General features: G+C 36.9%; 2 protein-coding genes, 1 long non-coding RNA gene and 1 pseudogene across 5 annotated transcripts; 1 reads left to right on the top strand and 3 right to left on the bottom strand.

Moving 5' to 3' along the window:
- Positions 1-3,936: 3,936 nt before the first annotated feature.
- Positions 3,937-6,377, bottom strand: LOC145209084 (uncharacterized). Its single transcript, XM_080079331.1, has 4 exons — positions 6,126-6,377; positions 5,179-5,305; positions 4,758-4,861; positions 3,937-4,446 (listed from the first exon to the last, which is right to left on the bottom strand). Exons 1-4 carry the CDS (start codon positions 6,181-6,183, stop codon positions 4,190-4,192), a joined length of 546 nt encoding a protein of 181 aa, XP_079935457.1. The 5' UTR covers positions 6,184-6,377; the 3' UTR covers positions 3,937-4,189.
- Positions 6,378-6,419: 42 nt separating this feature from the next.
- Positions 6,420-7,696, bottom strand: LOC145209086 (uncharacterized). 2 transcript variants are annotated; one of them, XR_013855003.1, is made up of 2 exons: positions 7,146-7,696; positions 6,420-6,867 (listed from the first exon to the last, which is right to left on the bottom strand). It is a non-coding gene; the product is annotated as an uncharacterized LOC145209086 (long non-coding RNA). The 2 variants fall into 2 exon arrangements; XR_013855002.1 differs by having other exon boundaries at positions 7,142-7,686.
- A 2,483-nt stretch (positions 7,697-10,179) lies between these two features.
- On the top strand, positions 10,180-13,483 carry LOC145236362 (uncharacterized). The gene is made up of 7 exons (XM_080099651.1): positions 10,180-10,297; positions 10,953-11,128; positions 11,338-11,437; positions 12,035-12,176; positions 12,493-12,592; positions 12,924-13,031; positions 13,259-13,483. The coding sequence occupies exons 1-7, from the start codon at positions 10,240-10,242 to the stop codon at positions 13,373-13,375; spliced, it is 801 nt and encodes a 266-aa protein (XP_079955777.1). The 5' UTR covers positions 10,180-10,239; the 3' UTR covers positions 13,376-13,483.
- A 2,566-nt stretch (positions 13,484-16,049) lies between these two features.
- On the bottom strand, positions 16,050-17,923 carry LOC145209106 (uncharacterized; annotated as a pseudogene). The gene is made up of 2 exons (XR_013855008.1): positions 17,086-17,923; positions 16,050-16,682 (listed from the first exon to the last, which is right to left on the bottom strand). The product of XR_013855008.1 is annotated as an uncharacterized LOC145209106 (transcript).
- Between the last annotated feature and the right edge of the window lie 670 nt (positions 17,924-18,593).

Here is an 18,593-nt window from a genome sequence, read left to right on the forward strand (position 1 = left end):
ACAAACAATTTTTTGTCCCAATTACATAATTATTATATATCTTTCCCTGCATTTTTATTTTAAATAGTGTTCTGTGCAAATCAATTAACTTATATAGGTATGTTATTTTTCTTGTTAAATGCAGTGGATTAAGTTTTTTAACTGAACAGAATATGACCCTTCAGGGCAAAAATAACTGAAAATACAATGTGGTTTCAAACAAATGCAGTGGTAAATAACTGATGCCTATATAAATGGTGAGAACTTATACTTTTGCATTGCACATCCATCATTTTTTTCATGACATCTCAGTATTATCCTTTTCTAAACCCGTTTTGTTACCATTGTACATATTTTTTACCAAAAATATAATACAGAATGCCCACAGCGGTCTCAAAAAAATATTTTCCCTATCCTAATATTCTTTCTGGCTGTTTCAGTCTCTTTATCTCTCTAATTGTTCACGCCAGGTTTAGTTTGTTTATTTATTTGCAATCCCACATGAAACATACACCTTTTTCGTTCATAATGGCAATCATCTAGTTTCTGTATATTAGTCAGGAAACAATTACAAATTTTGCAAAAGCATCTAATGATATTTTGGTGTATTATGATATTCCTACAGTAGGTCTTTTTAGCCATCTGGTCCACACAATAGCAAGTCAGAAGCAATAACATGAATGTTTTAGCAAACTTAAAATTAGGGCATCACATCAAGTATTTGTGTGGGTTTCAAAATTAACCTAATTAAATACCCATATACCAAGTTATGTCATGTAAATGAGCCTCAAAGAAATAAAAAATGTCAAACATTAAGTTGGGCAACTGTGTGGTTGTCCTTTTCTTTTTGAATGTTGTCATTTGAGTTTCTTCCAAAGACACATATATAGTCCTTTTGTGCAGTATAACCCAAAGGATGGAAAACTTTCTAATAATTCATTTGTTTCATTGAATAAAAATCACTGGACAGCTGGGTCTTTGACTTGGTTTTGAGTTTAATAACAGTATACTCATATGGTAGTCCAGCAACTTCTAGAATTTCACATATGTCTTTTTTGGAAACTCTGTGAGGATCAGTGTAACTTTTGCAATGCAGTAAAAATCTAGCTTGTTGGCTGGCCGTAAACATCCTGTCAGGCATTTACGCACTTTGTAAAAGTTGCAGTAACTCATAAAAGGATAAGCGAGACCTCCAGACTTTGGCTCCACTAAAGAAATCAGCTGGCCCTGTGGTCGCATGGTTGACAACATGCTGACAATTTTGATAACTTCCGTAAACTAGTTTTTTGCCTTGAAAAAACATATCCTCATAAATACTCTGTTGTGTCTAACTCTTTGTTACTTATCATAGCAATTTGACTTGTGTTTTCTGCACCAGTTTCCTTGGTGGTTATGATGTCTAGCAATTGTTTTGGTGCCTTGAATTTTTCTTCAAATAAACTTAATTTTTGATTCACAAAATTTACCCTTTGTTGACAGTTTAAAATGAGTAACTTTGGAAAAAAACATGATCTTTGTTCAAGCTTGACCTTTCGTCTGTCCAGAGTTCCTGGTCGAGGCCAAAGTCGTTGAACATCAGTTCAAAGATACAGCCAGTTAGGAAAGTTCTATTTTTACCAGACTTTAAATCAATTAGTAATAAACTTTATGCACCCTTTAATATGTTAGGTAAAATCACTTCAAAGCGTTTAAAGAAGTACTAAAAAGATAAAACGTACATTAAATACTCTCCAACAGCACAATCACAACCACGTAGTAACATTATACAGGGTAGATGCATAAATCTGACCATACAAGCCCAGCTTTGTCATTTGCTTGCTCTTAAAGCACCAAACTCAATGCAAGCATCCGACAAGCGTGTAGTGTTAATCAAGCGTGACGGAAACAATAGCTGGACTGTCATATGAGTATACTATTGTCTAATTGTAAAATCTATAGAAGCTGGGCAGGCTACAAGCTAACAGGCCTTAAATTAAAAACAATAAAGTCAAACCGATTGAGGTGACGATCGTGTACATATCTAGTCTGAAAAACAGTGTTTCCTATTTCCTGAATGCTAGATAATTTCACGCTTTGCCATATCTAACAAACACAACATGCATTTTTACAAGTTTCTCTTAAATCCGATTTTAATTTATAGGTCATAACTTATAACTAATATTTTTGGCACAATTTATGACCACAACAATAGTTTGACGTTAAATATCAATACTTCATTTGAGCGACTGCACATTTTGGCACCTGCACATTATGACTTGCACATTTCGGCACCTGCACATTTTGACCTGCACATTTTGGCACCTGCACATTTTGACCTGCACATTTTGGCACCTGCACATTTTCAAAAAAATGTGCGCACATTTTGACCTGCACATTTTGGCACCTGCACATTTTCAAAAAATGTGCGCACATTTTGACCTGCACATTTTGGCACCTGCACATTTTCGAAAAATGTGCGCACATTTCGACCTGCACATTTTCGAGCACATTGTGCAAAAAACGCTCGCATGCCCGCCTCCTGTTGTATGGTATCATTGATTTGTTGTTATAGTGACTTCAAAGCTTAAACAAGGTGACAAAATTTATTAATTATTAAATTACGGTGTATATCACTGTTGACGCAGATTAATAATTTCTAACTTGGTGCATAGATTAAGCTGAACAGTCTGGCCATCAGCGCTAACTAGTTATGATGTCATAAGCCGTATTGTGACGAAACGGTGCCTGTATTTATGCATTGATGGCACACAATACCGTATAAAAAGTCTGGCGCATGTGGTCACTAGGCTGGTAATTTTTTTTCCAGTGCTTTGAAATCTGTTCAAAGCAGTTTGAAAATCAAAATATTTAGCAAAATAGTTTTAGTTATTTCACAGCCGCCAGTACATGTGTTTCAACATATACGAGTCACGGCCGCACAAACTCGTCTTCGCGACCGCATGGGCGTTTTGGATTTGTGTTTAATAATGTAGCCTATCCCTCCTTTTTATTAAAAGCTAGATACAGAGAAAATCGGCGGCAATTACCATTAATTCACGGCAATAACTAATAATAACAAAGTAAATTAAAATTAAGCAGATCCTTGGCCTCCAGGAGATGGTTAGGCTGTTTGTAGCGTGATAGAGTTACCATATTCTAGTGTCCAATATACCAGACACTTTCTATATGCAGGCTACCGTTAGCGAAACCAAACTTTCCTAAACACTTGTTTCATCTGCATGTCACATGCATCAAAATCCGCACTTTAAACATCATAAAACGCTGTGTATATACCTTATGTGGTAAGTTGTCCGTTGTTTCTTTGTGGCATTTAGTGTTTATTACAGGATCTTTCCCGTAAATAGTAGGCATCTTCTGTCGACGATCACTGATTAAATAGTGAATTATCTGTAAGAATAATTGACGAAGCAACAGCGCTTCCTAACCAGAATCAGTTGTTTCTTTGTGTTATTTTTATCCATGGTGGGCGGGCAGCGCCTATAAATGCGTTATGGTTTTGTTGTGGGGTTATATTAGCCGCTTTGTAAAGTACTGCAGTGTAGACAAGATTTGTTAGCGGGCACGAAGCTCCAACCGTTTTCAAGAAGCCTGTTTAGGCCCGAAAGTTTGATTGACAAACGACAGGTTTATAATTTCGAAGACATACAGAATGGACAACAATAGAATAGCCTAAACAAGGCCTGTTTGGGGCAGTTGGGCATTCGGTTATGTCTAGCAACTTGCTTTTGGGATAAATAATTTACATTTAAAAAAAATGCGGACACGGAATGATAATGTAATTAGGCCCTAATGAGACTGGTTGTTCAAAAAAACTCTGCCTAAACCCTAAACTATACTCGACGTAAAATTTATTTTTTCAAATCATTTCCGAACACATATTTATGCTCAAATGTCAGTCCTTTTCTGGAAATTCCGGACGTCTGGTAATTCTTTTTACTCTGCAAACCAGGACACAAGCACCATATTTACAAAAATCTATTCCTTTAAAGTGCATCAGTTGCGAAAATAAAAAATAGACCAACAGTAATTATCAGCATTTCCGTTTGCATATTTTCTGGGAGGAAAAAAATAGTAAACAGTTTTGGGGTGCATCATGTTATACTTCTATAATCCCCGTTCTGCTCTGCCACCCCTATAACGGGTTGGAAATTTATGTACAGAAAACATTCAGAAAGGCAAAGCAGACAAAAGGATATATTTTTAGACAGTTTTAGGTGGCTGAGCTTTTGTACAAGTCATTGTAGTTTGGTGGATTAACTTCATCTTTTTCCTGCTGGTTGTACGCTGGTGGCGGTGGTGTTAGAGGGACTGGTTGTTGATAAATGCCCATTGACGAATACGTTGGTGGATCAGCTGTAAAGTGGATTTGATTTGGTTGTGGAAGAGGTTGATTGATTATGTTTGGAGAATGCACTGGTCTTTGGATTGTAGGGACCGATGAAATATTGCCTGTCGAACGACTTGATCCTAGAAAAGATACATAAATACGACAAACGCTGTTTTCCCTTTGTTTTCTGTGAAACTGTATTTAAGTCTGTAATCTATAAGATAGCCCGACTTATTTTCAGGGTAACTCGTACATGTGTTTAGTTGATTCTATATGTTCTTTTTGTTTCGTAAACTTTGTAGTGCCGTTAAACAATTAAAGTGGAAAATGTAGTTTAAAACGTAATTGTTACAGTAAAACAAAAAAGTAGTTAAACACCTTAACGTAATTGTTCAACTGTTTTTATTTTCAAACACTTCGTTTAATCAATATAATTTTTGCTTATACTTACTTGAATTGTTTTTTCTTTTTTTAATCATCCAACATTTGAACAAGCCACAAAGGCACGAAAAGACAAAAACAATTGAGATGCATATTGCAACAATTTGCCAAAAACTGTAAAGCAAAATAAAAGTTAGCAAAACACGTCGAATTTTGCAATAATATTCTTGTGCAAAAAATAAGAATTTTTTGTGTGGGGTGGACCTAAGTCTGGAACAAAAGATATAATTTTTATGACAAAAACACAATCACAAAGTTACAAATACTGAGTAACTATAATATGGAAATGTAAAGTGTAAAAAAATAAAAGATTTCAAGGCTTTTATAGATTATAATAAAGAGGCATGAACATTGTTAGGTTACCGTAAAGCAGTCCTAACAAAATGCCCATGGAAACAAAAAAATACAGTTTAAAATAATAGGTAACCCACCTCAATCTTCCATTGTAGACAATCAACCGACAGCGTAGATCTTCTTGTCGGTTTGAATAACAGCGCTGAAAAAACCTACTACAACAGTATTCTCCTTCGTCACATTCGAAAATCCCACAGTTTGTCCCTAAAAAGACAAAGGCTGTCATTTTTGTCTCAGCTATATTTTATACCGTTTGTATGTCTATCCATGGTTTGAGCTGTTGTAACAGAATATATTTTCGAAAACGCTATTGTTGGCACAAATGAAAAGAATAAGTAAAAGAAATTTAAACAGCTCAGTTAAGTGCGTTTCACTATAGTATGAGAACTTTTGAACTGCTTGAGTACAATTAAGTAAGCAAACTTATTGAAGAAACAACTTAAACGGCCCCAATTCAAGACCAAAATCTGGAAGCACTCAAGCAAATAATTGCAAACTACAACACCATAAACTGCGCCCTGTGACGTAACAGGCTATAAGTGAAGCTTTTTATCAAGCTCCTAAAATCCCAGAACAAGTGTTTTTTGTACGAGAATGTTTGCATGGATCTTTATGACATTGTTTGGTCGCAGTAACGTGAAGTGAAACAAAATTCGCAAAGCTGCGTTTTAATAAGGGTAAAATTTTGCCTTAAGAAAACGTTGTTGCACGGATATTGAAAATATACGTGAACATTTCAATACTTGATGAAAGGTATAGCTTACTTTGACCTTGTTATTTATTAATAATGATTCTTTGATTAATTGTTTTTTTTACTTCAATACTAACCATAAACATAACCTTTATGTTGGATGGTGCAAACTTTGACCACAATTACGTATAGTACATGGTATGTCATCGTTTGAATCGTAACATATAAAAACAAATGTTTTTTGATACTTTTTAAAATCTAGGAAATGAACAACTCACTATTACACAACTTACAAAAAATTGAAAGCATGTAAAAGTTCTTTCACTGACTTACCATAAACAGACCCAGCCATTAAAATAAGCTGAATTCCGGTCCATGATAACGCAATCATACTTTTCGTATAGGCCTGAAAGATCCAACACTTTAGTGGGCTAAAACTGACGCGGAGTCACTAACTTTCCTCAGTAATCTGATATGAACTTCGCCAGGGACAGAAATTGATGCTTTTGTTACCAACAACGCAACGCATGTGACGGGTAGGGAATCCCGCGCCTATTGGGAAGCACCAGAGCGTATCCCTGGTATTTTGGGACTCGTTATTCACGGAGGCAAAATACGCAGACGAAATGTAAGTCATCGTGGTATATTGAAGCGTCCGTACCATAAAACGCAAAAATAGTACAGTTTCAGTTAAAGGGCGACAAAAAAAGGAACAAAAGAAACAATAACGGTGTTGATTAAACTTAGTATCTTGTAACATCGGCTCTATATAATTACCATTTTGAATTAGCCATTACTATTTTTTTATGTTTATTCACATCACACAAACATTAAATTAAAGCAAAACGTTATAAAATTTTCATTGAGGAGACTGAAACTACTGTACGTAGACATGATATGCACCAACAGCATCCGGGACTTTTTCATTGTGCATTTTGTGTGCTTGTGGTTATTTTTTTTCTGCTTGCTTAAACACCGTTTCTTTTGTCTGAGCAACTATTTCGGGTTTTATGGAGAGAAGGTGAGTGACAGCAAAATCGTTAACCGAATCGCAGTTTTCAGCTTGTGCATGGGCCTAGAAATACAAAATAAACTATGTGTAAAACAAACATGTACAAAAATATGTTAGATTTTTGGTCTAAGTTAACCCTACTATTTGTTCAGGTAACGTTTAAGTGAAACAAGTCTTTAACTTGGTTATACTAATCAATATAGTTGCACATAAATTAAGTCTAAATACTTCGCGATTAATACAGTCTACCAAATTATAGCAAGCAAAGCACATTTAAAAGGGTCAATGTCTTTTTCATGGCTAGATATTACAAAATGAGTCCTCGACACTTACTAACCGACTTTGCATGTTCATCCATGGCCTTCATAAGTTCTTCCTTGCCCTTCAACAATTCCTCTCTAGTTGATGTTGGTGGTGCTGGCGGTGGTAGAGAATCATCCCAGCTACTTGACTTCCCTTCCATTTTGACAATGTTGGTTTTCAAACACGAATTAATACCAAGCCAGTTTTTATGTAACTTGTTCTTGACTGCGCCTTGTTCGCCCCACTACAATGTACTAAACAAAAGTAACACTTCACCAAAATACCTTATTTCATAGTAGTTGGTAATGAAGGTTGGTATTTGATCTTGCACACTGACTAGGTAAGTTTTTAAAGTGCATGATTTAATAATACAAGATAGAATCATTAAAACAGTAACTCGTCAGCCCAAGTTACATAATCATTTTGTGCCCTTAAACCTGACAAAGCCTTTTGCCCGACGGTGCCAATATTTGCTGTGTACCCTACGTCAGGTAGGAACTAGACAGCACATAAAACGCTAAAACTAGCTAAACGTTAACAAATAAACCTGATAGCGCTGTTGGTTTACAGGGGGATTGTCTGCCAGCCAGCTGTAAGTTTGTTTACAATCGTACGGAGAGCTATTGTTGGTTTGGTAGTGTGACAAAAGTACACACAATAGCACCAAACAACAAAATACCATGGGTCGTACGTGGTACTTTAGAATTGCACTGGTTCTACAATAGGTTCACTGTCAGACATAGCCACCTGTCTTTAAAAATTAGTTTTAAGTAGAGATGTACCGAATATTCGGTTTGCCGAATTTATTCGGCCGAATCGGTCATTTTTGCAAAGATTCGGTTTCGGCCGAATAATTTGTTGCGATTCGGCCGAAACCGAATCTTTTACGAGCACCCATTCAAAGCGTTAAACGTGTCCTTTCTTCTCAGTACCAACGAAAATCGCGTCAATCATTATATTTTTTGACATATTGACGCTTTTCCCACTGCAGACAAAAAATCAGTTTTCCATTGTTGGGTTGGCAATCGTGCTTGGGACAATGTTAAACCCCACAGAACTAAAATACGGACGAAACACAACCATTCTGCACTAATTGTCTGGTAGATAAACTTCTGCTTTCATGTCAAACGCGTAGGATACGACTTAGCGTGACGTCATAAATGATTCGGTTGATTCGGCCGAATTTATTCGGCAAAACCGCCGAATATTCGGTTTCGGCCGAATCGAAATTTTGCCGATTCGGTACATCACTAGTTTTAAGGGCTTGTCGGTAAATGTGATTGGTCCTAGTTTTGATGTGCAAATGTTTGTATCCTGCTAGTCTTTTTTGTCTTGCTTAAACTTTATGATTTTTTACTGAACACAGCATTTTCTGTTTAGAGTGGTGAAGTCTTGAACATGTGTTGCTAATTAGTAATTATTGCATTGCTTTTGACCTAGATCCAGTTACCTGCTGCTGCGTGTTTGTTGTTGCAGGAAAATCATACATTGAACCATATCTTCTGTCATGCTTTGGAAAAGGCTGAGCTGACAACGAGCTATACGAATTTAAATTGTGCAATACTTTACTATTTTTTTGCTTTTTTGGTTTAATTTGTTAAAGTGTTTAAACCAGTATCATAATTTACTGTAAATGACTTTATCATTGCCCAAAACAGTTGCATCCATAATATCAACTTCATATAAGTCCAAGTTAACAATTAATGAAGACTGGGGATTTGTAGTGTGTTCTTCTTTCCGGTGCTTGAAACTATCCAACCGGGTTTCTTTTGGTGGTTTGTTTTCCTGTCCAACCCCACCCTTTTTCCCTAACACGGGTGTTTAGTTTCGAGGGCTCCCTCGACTGGTCCCACCATCCCAGTCGTGTTATACTCACTGCGCCACATTCACTTCCTTGCGAGCTCCCGTCACATAACGCCTTAACACGGTGTAGCTGCAGCGCTTTCACACATTATCCACCTATATTGTGCCCGACCCCCTTTTGCGCTCCATAACGTTTTAACGTTGCGCAGCTATTTCCGGCTTGGTGATTGTTTTACTGCAATAGTGTTGCTATGTTGTTTTTCACCAAACGAAATATCTACCAGATAAAAGTTTTTTTACATTTTCGGTTTTAAATGTTTCAAATTAAAAGGGCATTAAGCAAAAACGTGGGTATAATGCTGTTTCCACTTTTGCAGAAGCGCTTCAACTCGCCACGAGACTCCCGCATGACAAGCGTAATTACATAAAAGCATATTGTCCAAAAACATATAATCGGTCCTAAACAGAACCGTGGGAACTACTTTACCTCGGAACAAAGCTATAGGTATAAGCTATTTAGTTTTACATAATTGTAGTGAAAAAGTGGTGATGACATTCTTTTTTACTTATACTTTTTTACTATAATAATACAAGTCCTTTGTTTTGAATTTTACTAAAGGATTCTGTTCAGTATTGTGTCAAAGAATCTGATGTTCTTCGCAGCAAAAATAGCTCAACCGACTGCAAAGAAAATCAAAAGTAAAAAAATGATCGGGATTTTTGCACTAAAGCTGCCTGGTTCGAAGCCTGCTCAAAAACTTTGGTTACACCATATCAATTTATGACAACCCAGCATCAAGCGCATTTTTTGCGTTATCATGGACTGAAACATGGACTTTGTAACATTTTGGCATGGAAAAAAACTTTAACAAAATAAGAACTGTAACCTGTGGAGAGGGTCTTAATTAACCTTTAATTTTCAGGCAATTTATGATATTAAGGTTTAGTCTTTGAAAATATCGACAACTTTTTGTTACCGAAGCGTATGCTGTTAGACACATACAAATTATGCGTCACTGAGAAATGTCACGAATTTTAAAATAGGAAATAAAGCGGAAGAGACAACGTACGCAAAGACGCTTTTCAGTGATTAAAAAAACGAAATTCAGTGTTTAAAGATGCAATGTATGGCAGGGTTATTAGCAATTTATTGTAGTAATGCGTGTTTTTATTTAGAAAAGGTAAACTGTCAGACACGCAATTGCGATTGCCGACCATGTTACCTTTGCCTTTAAACGTCTAATCACGTGTATTCAATTTTTCAGACTTAAGTCTAGTTGTTAAACCTTTGAAAAAAACTTAAAAATAAATTAGCAGTATTAATTCAATATGAAACTGACTGAAGAAAGCGACTTTCAACTAGTTTGTTTTGTCACCAGTTTAGCTAGTGAGTATGATTTCTGTCACAAGCGACATTAAAACTTGGGAATAGTGTACATTACTAATTTGTTTGCAATCACATAAACCACAAGACGGGTGAAAATAATAGCAGCGCGAAACAATAGTTTGGGTTGCTTCTTTTAGGGCTTCAGGCCATTCAGAACGTCATAGCTTTATGTTTGCAATTAACTTAGTCGTTTAGCAGTACGCATTTGTAGGGTGGTTTGTTACTCAAAGACCGTATACTATCGGATAATTCGATTAAATCAACCGAAAATATGCATTTTGTTACTCAATCAAAGATATTTTTGCCTACATTCCCAACGTTATAACCAGTGGTGGGATTCAAATTTTTGTGTCAGCCGGTTCTGTTACAAAAAGTCCATGGACAGTAACCAGTAATGCTAACCGGTTCGCTAATCTCATGACATTTCGTGAGACGGTTCTATAGAACCGGTGCGAATCGGCTGAATCCCACCACTGGTTATAACCAATAAATGTTTGAGGCCACGAAAAAGGCCATTTTGCTTTACTAAAACAAATAGCTGGTTGCATAAACCTTACCGACAATGATTATTGTAAATGCTCATCAGTTAACTTCTCCTTTTACAAATGCTGCACTTATTTTTTCAACCATTTAGCATCCGCAAACTTTTTTACAGCCATACTTTCAGTGTTCGGATACTTTCAAGTGTTCAAAACATTACGAAAGAACCAGCGCTCATCTCCATGGTTTCTTCTACTTGGAGTCTCTGAACTTACGTTTACTATGCACACAGCGATGGTAGCAGTGGCTTGTTTCAACAGACAGTGGCCGTACGGACAACTTGGATGTCAGGTAGGTAATCGTTTAGCAGATTTACGTCACTGCCCATGTGCTTGGTCGGAAACAATGTCGCAAATCTGAAAACTTGTCCAAGCAACATGATTGTTAATTTAACTTTCATTTTTGTGTTGCGACATTTCAGTAGCATTAGCGAGTGAAACATTTTGACGTTTTACTCATACTTTGGAAAACAAGAAATTTTGTTTCTGTTTTTTTTTCAGATTCACTTCTTTCTGGCATTCTCCAGTTTGGCCAGTTCAGTGTGCAATGCCGCACTTTTGTGGGAACGAGTCAAACTCGAGAAAATAAGGGATACAATACGTGAGTTTTTGATGTTTGCGCAAACAGTTTTGCATGGTGTTCATTTATAAATGCAACAGTAATATTTTCTAAACCACTCTTTGTGCCGCAGAAAAATTTGTTTGTTACTAAAAAAAAACATTTAAAAAGTAATATTTTATTCACAGGCGTCATAAACAGCTCACACCATCTAGCGCGGTGATTTTTAATGTGCAAGAAATCAATTTTAATGAACTGTGCATTTTTTAATAAAATGGGTTGTTATGTTTTCGTGTTAGAAATCTTCGCGGACAAAAAGTCGTATTATTTATGAAACAATCTCTAATCATAAACAATACAGAGGTGATCAAATTACGGTGGATGCATCAATGGTGACTCATCACTGTACGTTGGTGTATTAAGCCCATATGCGATGCAATGACCACCCTAGTTGCATTTAACAACTGAAAGCGAATTTTAAATGGTCGTTTATTCTAGTGATAATTGCAAATTATCATAAACTAAACTTTGTTACGGACATTAGGCAGTATAAAATAGGTCTTTCCTTGCGCAAAAAGTGAATTACAACAGTAAAATAGTCAAGACCAGTCCATGCTTTACGAACATTATTATTTGCAGCGTTCAAAAGCAATTGGACAACCGTCATCGTCGTCTGGCTGCTTACCAATGCTGGAGCTGCTGCTTTACTGTGGGCAGAGAAGCCAATTCAAGTCACCCCAAATACAATGGCTTGTTTTATGAGCATAGAAACCCGAACCTTGTAAGGATTTCTAATTTACCTCTGTTTTCATAATAATTGTGATTATTTGGTTGATTCGGAAACCGTTCACCTTGTTTATACAAATGCGAACACCATAGCACGCACATCATAGTTAAAACCCTTTTATAAGTAAGCGTGTATAGCCTACAAAGCCTGTTCGTACCCAACTACGTACAAATGCATTCGACGTCTTTTTGCGAAATTATGATGCCATACTTAATAACAGTAAAAACCTAGTATTTAATTTATCTAAGATAGAGGTTTATTTTTGGCTACTTCAATTATCTGCTTTTTTGTGACAACTTGATGTTTTTAGCTACTCCAAACAAATACTATCGATACTGACACTCAGTTTTGTGATTCTCCCGTTGATCAGCAACATTTATTGCTGCTATCTTCTCCGTGGTGTAACAAAGGTAAGCACAGGGATTTCTGTGCGTAGTAAGTTGCGGACTGTTAAGTAGCAGTTTTGTGCTTCATGCACTAAGTGCATGAATATTAAATCCTACAAAAGTTTTTAAAATGAGACACTCTAAAGAATAAAATATTGAATAGAACTTAATAGGCATACACAGTATTATGGAATACCAACAGACGCACTATTTTAACGTTAACTTAATCCAGGAAAAATACAATGGCCTAAGACCGTTTGAATATGACTATGCATATATCACCAGCTGTTTTTCAACAGGTATTTAAACACATATCAGCATGTTTGTTTATTTGGGTTGTGGATTCTTTTTTCAGAAAGTGATATTGATTCCCGTCGCATACGTTTTGACGTATGTTCCATTTAATCTATGCACCCAGACAACAGTTTTTGGGATGTACTGTTTTCACACTGTTTGGATTAAGGTATGTCGAAAACTTTCAAAGTGGATCACTTGGTGGGGTACTTATATCGTTCTTGCATTTTGGGTTTACGATCGGCATCAAAATGCGCACTTTTTTGTGATTTGTAAATCTTATAGCTTAGAATGTAAGCTATTTGTTATATTTCCTAAAGACTCAGTTTTTTATTTCTCCACACGCTTTTAATATCTTAAAGTTTTTTATCGGGAATTGTTTGTTTTTTATCGCAGTTGTGGCCAAAGTTTGGATCTTCTTTAAACCCGTACATACAAATGTATGCACATGGCAAAATGATGAAATCGTGTCTCGACAGTCAGTCAAACTCTGGTGAAAAGAAACAAGAGTAATCAAACATTTATAGATGTTGGGTCTTCGATTCCTACTTTGAATTATTGCTTTTTGGTGTTTTGAATTTACTACGCGGGATGTGTACAATAAATACTAAAATGAGTCTTTTTGAGGGCCATGGAATATAGTAGGTTAGAAAATGTTCATGGTTAATCCTCCTATTAGGGAGCAAGTACCAAATTCCAACGCTTATTACCAAAAAAGCTATCTAGACGTTCATATCTTAGTCGCCTTGTTGAAACACGAATTGGTATGACTATGCAAAGTTTATTATTTATCAACTGTACATGTGTCAGCTGGTTGTTTTGCTTGACTGGCAGATATTGTTTTCGTACGTTGTTTTGCTTCGTTTTCTGCGAAAGTTTTTTCACGCTTTGGTCACAAAACCGTGGTTCAATCCAATTTAGATTGACACATATTATAAAAAAGCATCTAAAGTTATTACATGAGACGTGATGTCACTTCTGTTACCGTATAACGGGTGTCAGTGCTTTTGATAAAGACGTTCATAAAATTCCACCAACTCCTCTAAAATGATATTTTGTTTTTTACCGGGACCAGTGTTATCGTCTAATATCAATTATTCGATGGACTTTTCCATGCATAGCGTTTTTCAGATTTAAAAATTACTTTGAGTTTCATTCGCCTTTTTTCCATTCTTGTCTGAGCCTTTATTAAGTTGAAGTTTGTATTTTTTTAATACTTGTAAACTATTGTTACTTTAGCGCCATTTAACGGTTGAAATTTAAGAATTCATCAGAACGTTTGTGTCATGAACGCACACACCTTTACGCGGTTACCTGTATTGACTGCCAGTATGCCACGTTTAAGACGCGGTACACGGTTATATACGAATAGTGACGTCATAACTCAGGGACGACATCTAGCGGTAAATACATACATCACAACTTCCCTTCGTTTAAATCGAACTTAACTGACGTCTCGAAGGGTAAGGATTCACAATAACATTCAATGGACGTAAATGAACACGATTACGCCGATACTTGTTCCCCTGTCATAATACTTCTTTTGTTGTTTTCTTTCTTTTCCAAACGGACGGCAAGTTGAACTTTTTAACGTTTCGATATCCAGGGGCATCGTGTGTCTGATTTGCCGACCCATGAGAAGCTGTGCAGGTGATTTTCCGCAAAGGAGAGGAGCACTCCTAAATATTAACAAACTTTTGTTAAAATCCTGTACACTGGCGTGAGCTTTTTTAAGTAGTTGCTTCGTTGTCTGGACACTACTCTCAGCCAGTCCGTTAGATCGTGGATAATGTGGACTCGAGGTTAAATGAACAAAGCCCCATTCCTCGGCAAATTTTGCAAACTCCTCACTAGAAAACTGAGGACCGTTATCACTAATAACAGTTTCGGGAATTCCAAACCTGGAAAAAATAGTTTTCAAACCACTTATAACAGACGCCGCAGAAGTTGTAGTCAACGGGGTTACTTCTGGATATCCGGAGTAGTAGTCCACTGTTACCAAAAACATTTTTCGGTTCCAATAGAACAGGTCAGTTGCCACTTTCTGAAACGGATAAGAAGGAGCTTGGTGAGGTTCTAACGGTTGGCGTTGTTGCTGTGACCTGAATTTTGCACAAATGGCACAGGAAGAAACCAAACCAGATATGTCGTTGGATAACCCAGGCCAATATACTTTCCCGAGCTCGTCCTTTGCATTTTACTTCACCCAAATGGCCTTCATGCACACGTTCTAAAAAATAACTGCGCATAGACATTGGAACAACTATTCGAGATCCACGAAACAAAAATCAACAACAGAAAGTTCATTTTTGACATCCCAAAAGGGTTTTGCTAAAACAGGACAAGCACGGTTATGTAAAGGCCAACCATTATTTACAAGACGCATTACAATTTGCAACTGTTCGTCACATATGGTTTTACTTTGTAACTTTTGTTTAACTAATGGCATACAAGCAATAGCGGATACAATTAGATCTACATATTCACATACACTATTACAAGAAAGCGATTGCGGACACACTGTTCTCCACACATCTTGATAACAAATCAGCTGTGTGCATGAATTTACCTGGAGTAAACTCTGCGGTGAAATGAAATCTTTGCAACCGGATCATTAGACGTTGAATGCGCAACGGACAGTTATTTAACTCCTTGAGAAACAACGCTATGAGAGGTTTGTGATCAGTTTCTACCACAAATTTCTGACCATAAACATACTGATAAAATCTTTCACATGCAAAGGTGATAGCAAGCAATTCCTTTTCAATTTGTGCATACTTTGTTTCAGCGGTTGTTAAAGCTCTTGCCGCATAAGCCACTGGCTGCCACATGTTGTCATGCTGTTGCAAAATTACAGCTCCAAGTCCATGTTTAGATGCGTCTGCCAAAATTTTGATCGATTTCTTGGGGTCGAAAAACCGAAGTACTGGGGCAGTTGTGACCAGCCGTTTTAAATTCCTCCATTCCATTTCGTGTGCTTGTGTCCACTCCCAGTTGCTCCGTTTATGCAATAACAAACGCAAAGAAGATGTTTTAGTAGACAAGTCGGAAATGAAACGACCTAGGTACGTGACCATTCCCAAAAACTTCAGCAAGTCACCCTTAGACTGAGGACGCTTTAGTTGCTCTATTGCATGAACTTTATTTGGATCAGGTTGAACACCTGAAGCACTAACAACATCACCAAGAAAAGTAATCTTGTCTACACCGAACACACATTTTTCCTTATTGAGTTTCAGATTATTGCGTTGCAAAACCGTTAACACATTTTTAAGCCTCATGTCATGTTCCTGCTTAGTTGAACCCCAAACCACAATATCGTCCATAGACGTTACAACGCCGTTCATGTGTTCAAACATCATGTACACCAACTTGTGAAACACTTCTGGCGCAGAACAAATGCCGAACGGCATGCGCAAAAATCTATACCGTCCAAACGGAGTGTTAAACGTACAAAGCTTAGAACTATCTTCATCCAACTTTACTTGCCAAAACCCAGACAAAGCGTCGAGTTTAGAAAATACTTTAGCATTTGAAAATTGACTAATAATTTCTTCTTTAGTCGGAAGACAGAAATGCTCACGCAAAATTGCTTTATTTAAATCTCGCGGATCTAAGCAAACTCTTAGTTTTCCGTTTTTCTTTTCTACTATTACAAGAGAGTTCACCCACTTAGTTGGTTCTTCTATTCTTTTGATTACTTGGATGCTTTTCATTCTTTGTAGCTCCTGTTGTAGTTTGTTTTTGAGTGCAAATGGAATTTTTCTGCTGGGACGGACTACGGGACAAACTCTGCTATCGGTCTTTATTCGGTGACAACCTGGAACACAAGCCAACCCTTGAAATAAATCTGAAAAGCTGGACAGCAAATTTTGTTCGTCACTGACAATCGGTTCCAGTTTATTTATTAGGCCAAGAGTTACTGCTCCATTTAATTCTATAATAGGCAATGCATTAATCTCCACAACAACAAATGGTAGAGTAAATGATTGCTCTCTGTATTGAAGTGTTAAACTAATTGTCCCACAAACTGGAATATGGTGGCCAGTATATGAGATCAATCGAATATTAGTAGAAGAAACATATGGACGTCCCTGAAGTTTTTGAAAATCATTTCGTGACAAAATATTTACTTGGGCTCCCGTGTCTATCTTAAAACGAAGTGTACATGAAAGCACAAAAATGTCAACAAGCCAATCTTTTGGTGAACTAGTAGTACTTACAGATTGCATGTTGTACGTCTGAATTGTATCCGCGCGTTGCGCTTGCGGGTGATTAGCTGCACTGCAACATCGAGCGAAGTGGTTTCTTCCACCACACTTCAAGCATCGCCTTCCCCAGGCAGGACACACTCTGACTTCATGTCGCAAGGCACAGAATCTTCAAACTCGAGGCGCTGGTAATTGATTACCACGTGGTTCGCGTTGAACAGCATCCAAGCTAAAACTTGTAGAATTTGTTGATCGAAACATTGTCATTTGCGATCTTACTGTTTCGTTTGTTATGCACATTTTAATAGCTTTTTCAAGCGTTAGTTCCTCTTCCCGCAGCAAACTTTGACGAAGTTGATCACACTTGATACCAATAATAATTTTGTCTCGGATTAATGGGTCGCAAAGTTCACCGAAATCACAGCTTTTAGACAGTTTTTTTTAAATCGGTTATAAAAACATCTATTCTTTCACCATCATTTTGATTTCTAGAAAAAAACCTGTATCGCTCGCTGGTGATATTCTTCCTCGGACAACAGTAGCTTTCGAAGGCATTGACCACAGTTTCAAAGTGCATTTCTTGTCCTTCTTCAAATTTAAATGTTGAGTGGATGGTTTGACCTTGCTCTCCCAACACGTGGAGCAAATAGATGTTTTAACTTTTGCAGCCTTTCCGTCATAACCAACAGCTGTCAAATAAAGCCTAAATCCCCTAATAAACTTAACCCAGTTTTGTGACACATTGCCACTCCATTGCATAGCTTCCGGCAGTGAGAACGAACCTTCCATTTTATTTGAAAAACCACTTCTGACACCATGTCATGAACGCACACACCTTTAAGCGGTTACCTGTATTGACTGCCAGTATGCCACGTTTAAGACGCGGTACACGGTTATATACAAAACGTGACGTCATAACTCAGGGACGACATCTAGCGGTAAATACATACATCACAGTTTGAAAGACTAAAACATCTTGGTGTTTTGTTTCATGTCTGTTTGGTTTACAAATGGTAGATAAAATGCAAAGGCTCACTAAAAGTTGTTTTCCAGACGATTGTTCAGCATTTTCAAAAACCAGACATTTTACTTGCAAAATAAATTTAGATGGTCAATTGAAAATGTATAAGCTAGAGTACTGTACCTATTTGAAACGTCACAGCGCGACTATTACTTGATGAGATTGGCTTGTGTGTTCTATCCAAAAGTACCCTTTGAAAAAAACATCTTTACACTACGTTAACATTGTATTACAAAAATACGCCATTGTAGTATTTAATTTCTAGGACTTAATAGCAACGACAAAACACAAGACAAGAAAAAAATACCACCACCTATCTAACACTACTTTTGATATATGTCTACTTTACAAGCAGTGTTTTGAAACACATAACAAACTCTTGTTTGTAAAAGATTATTTTGTGGTTGTAAATGTAGGTTTGTTTGGATGATGATGCTGATGGTAGTTATGAGTTACGAAGTGGTTGGTTGGATGTTGTTTGCTGTAATAACTAGGAGAC

The sequence above is a fragment of the Phallusia mammillata genome, chromosome 1, assembly GCF_965637545.1.
Source record: "Phallusia mammillata chromosome 1, kaPhaMamm4.hap1.1, whole genome shotgun sequence".
Taxonomy (NCBI): Eukaryota; Metazoa; Chordata; class Ascidiacea; order Phlebobranchia; family Ascidiidae; genus Phallusia; species Phallusia mammillata.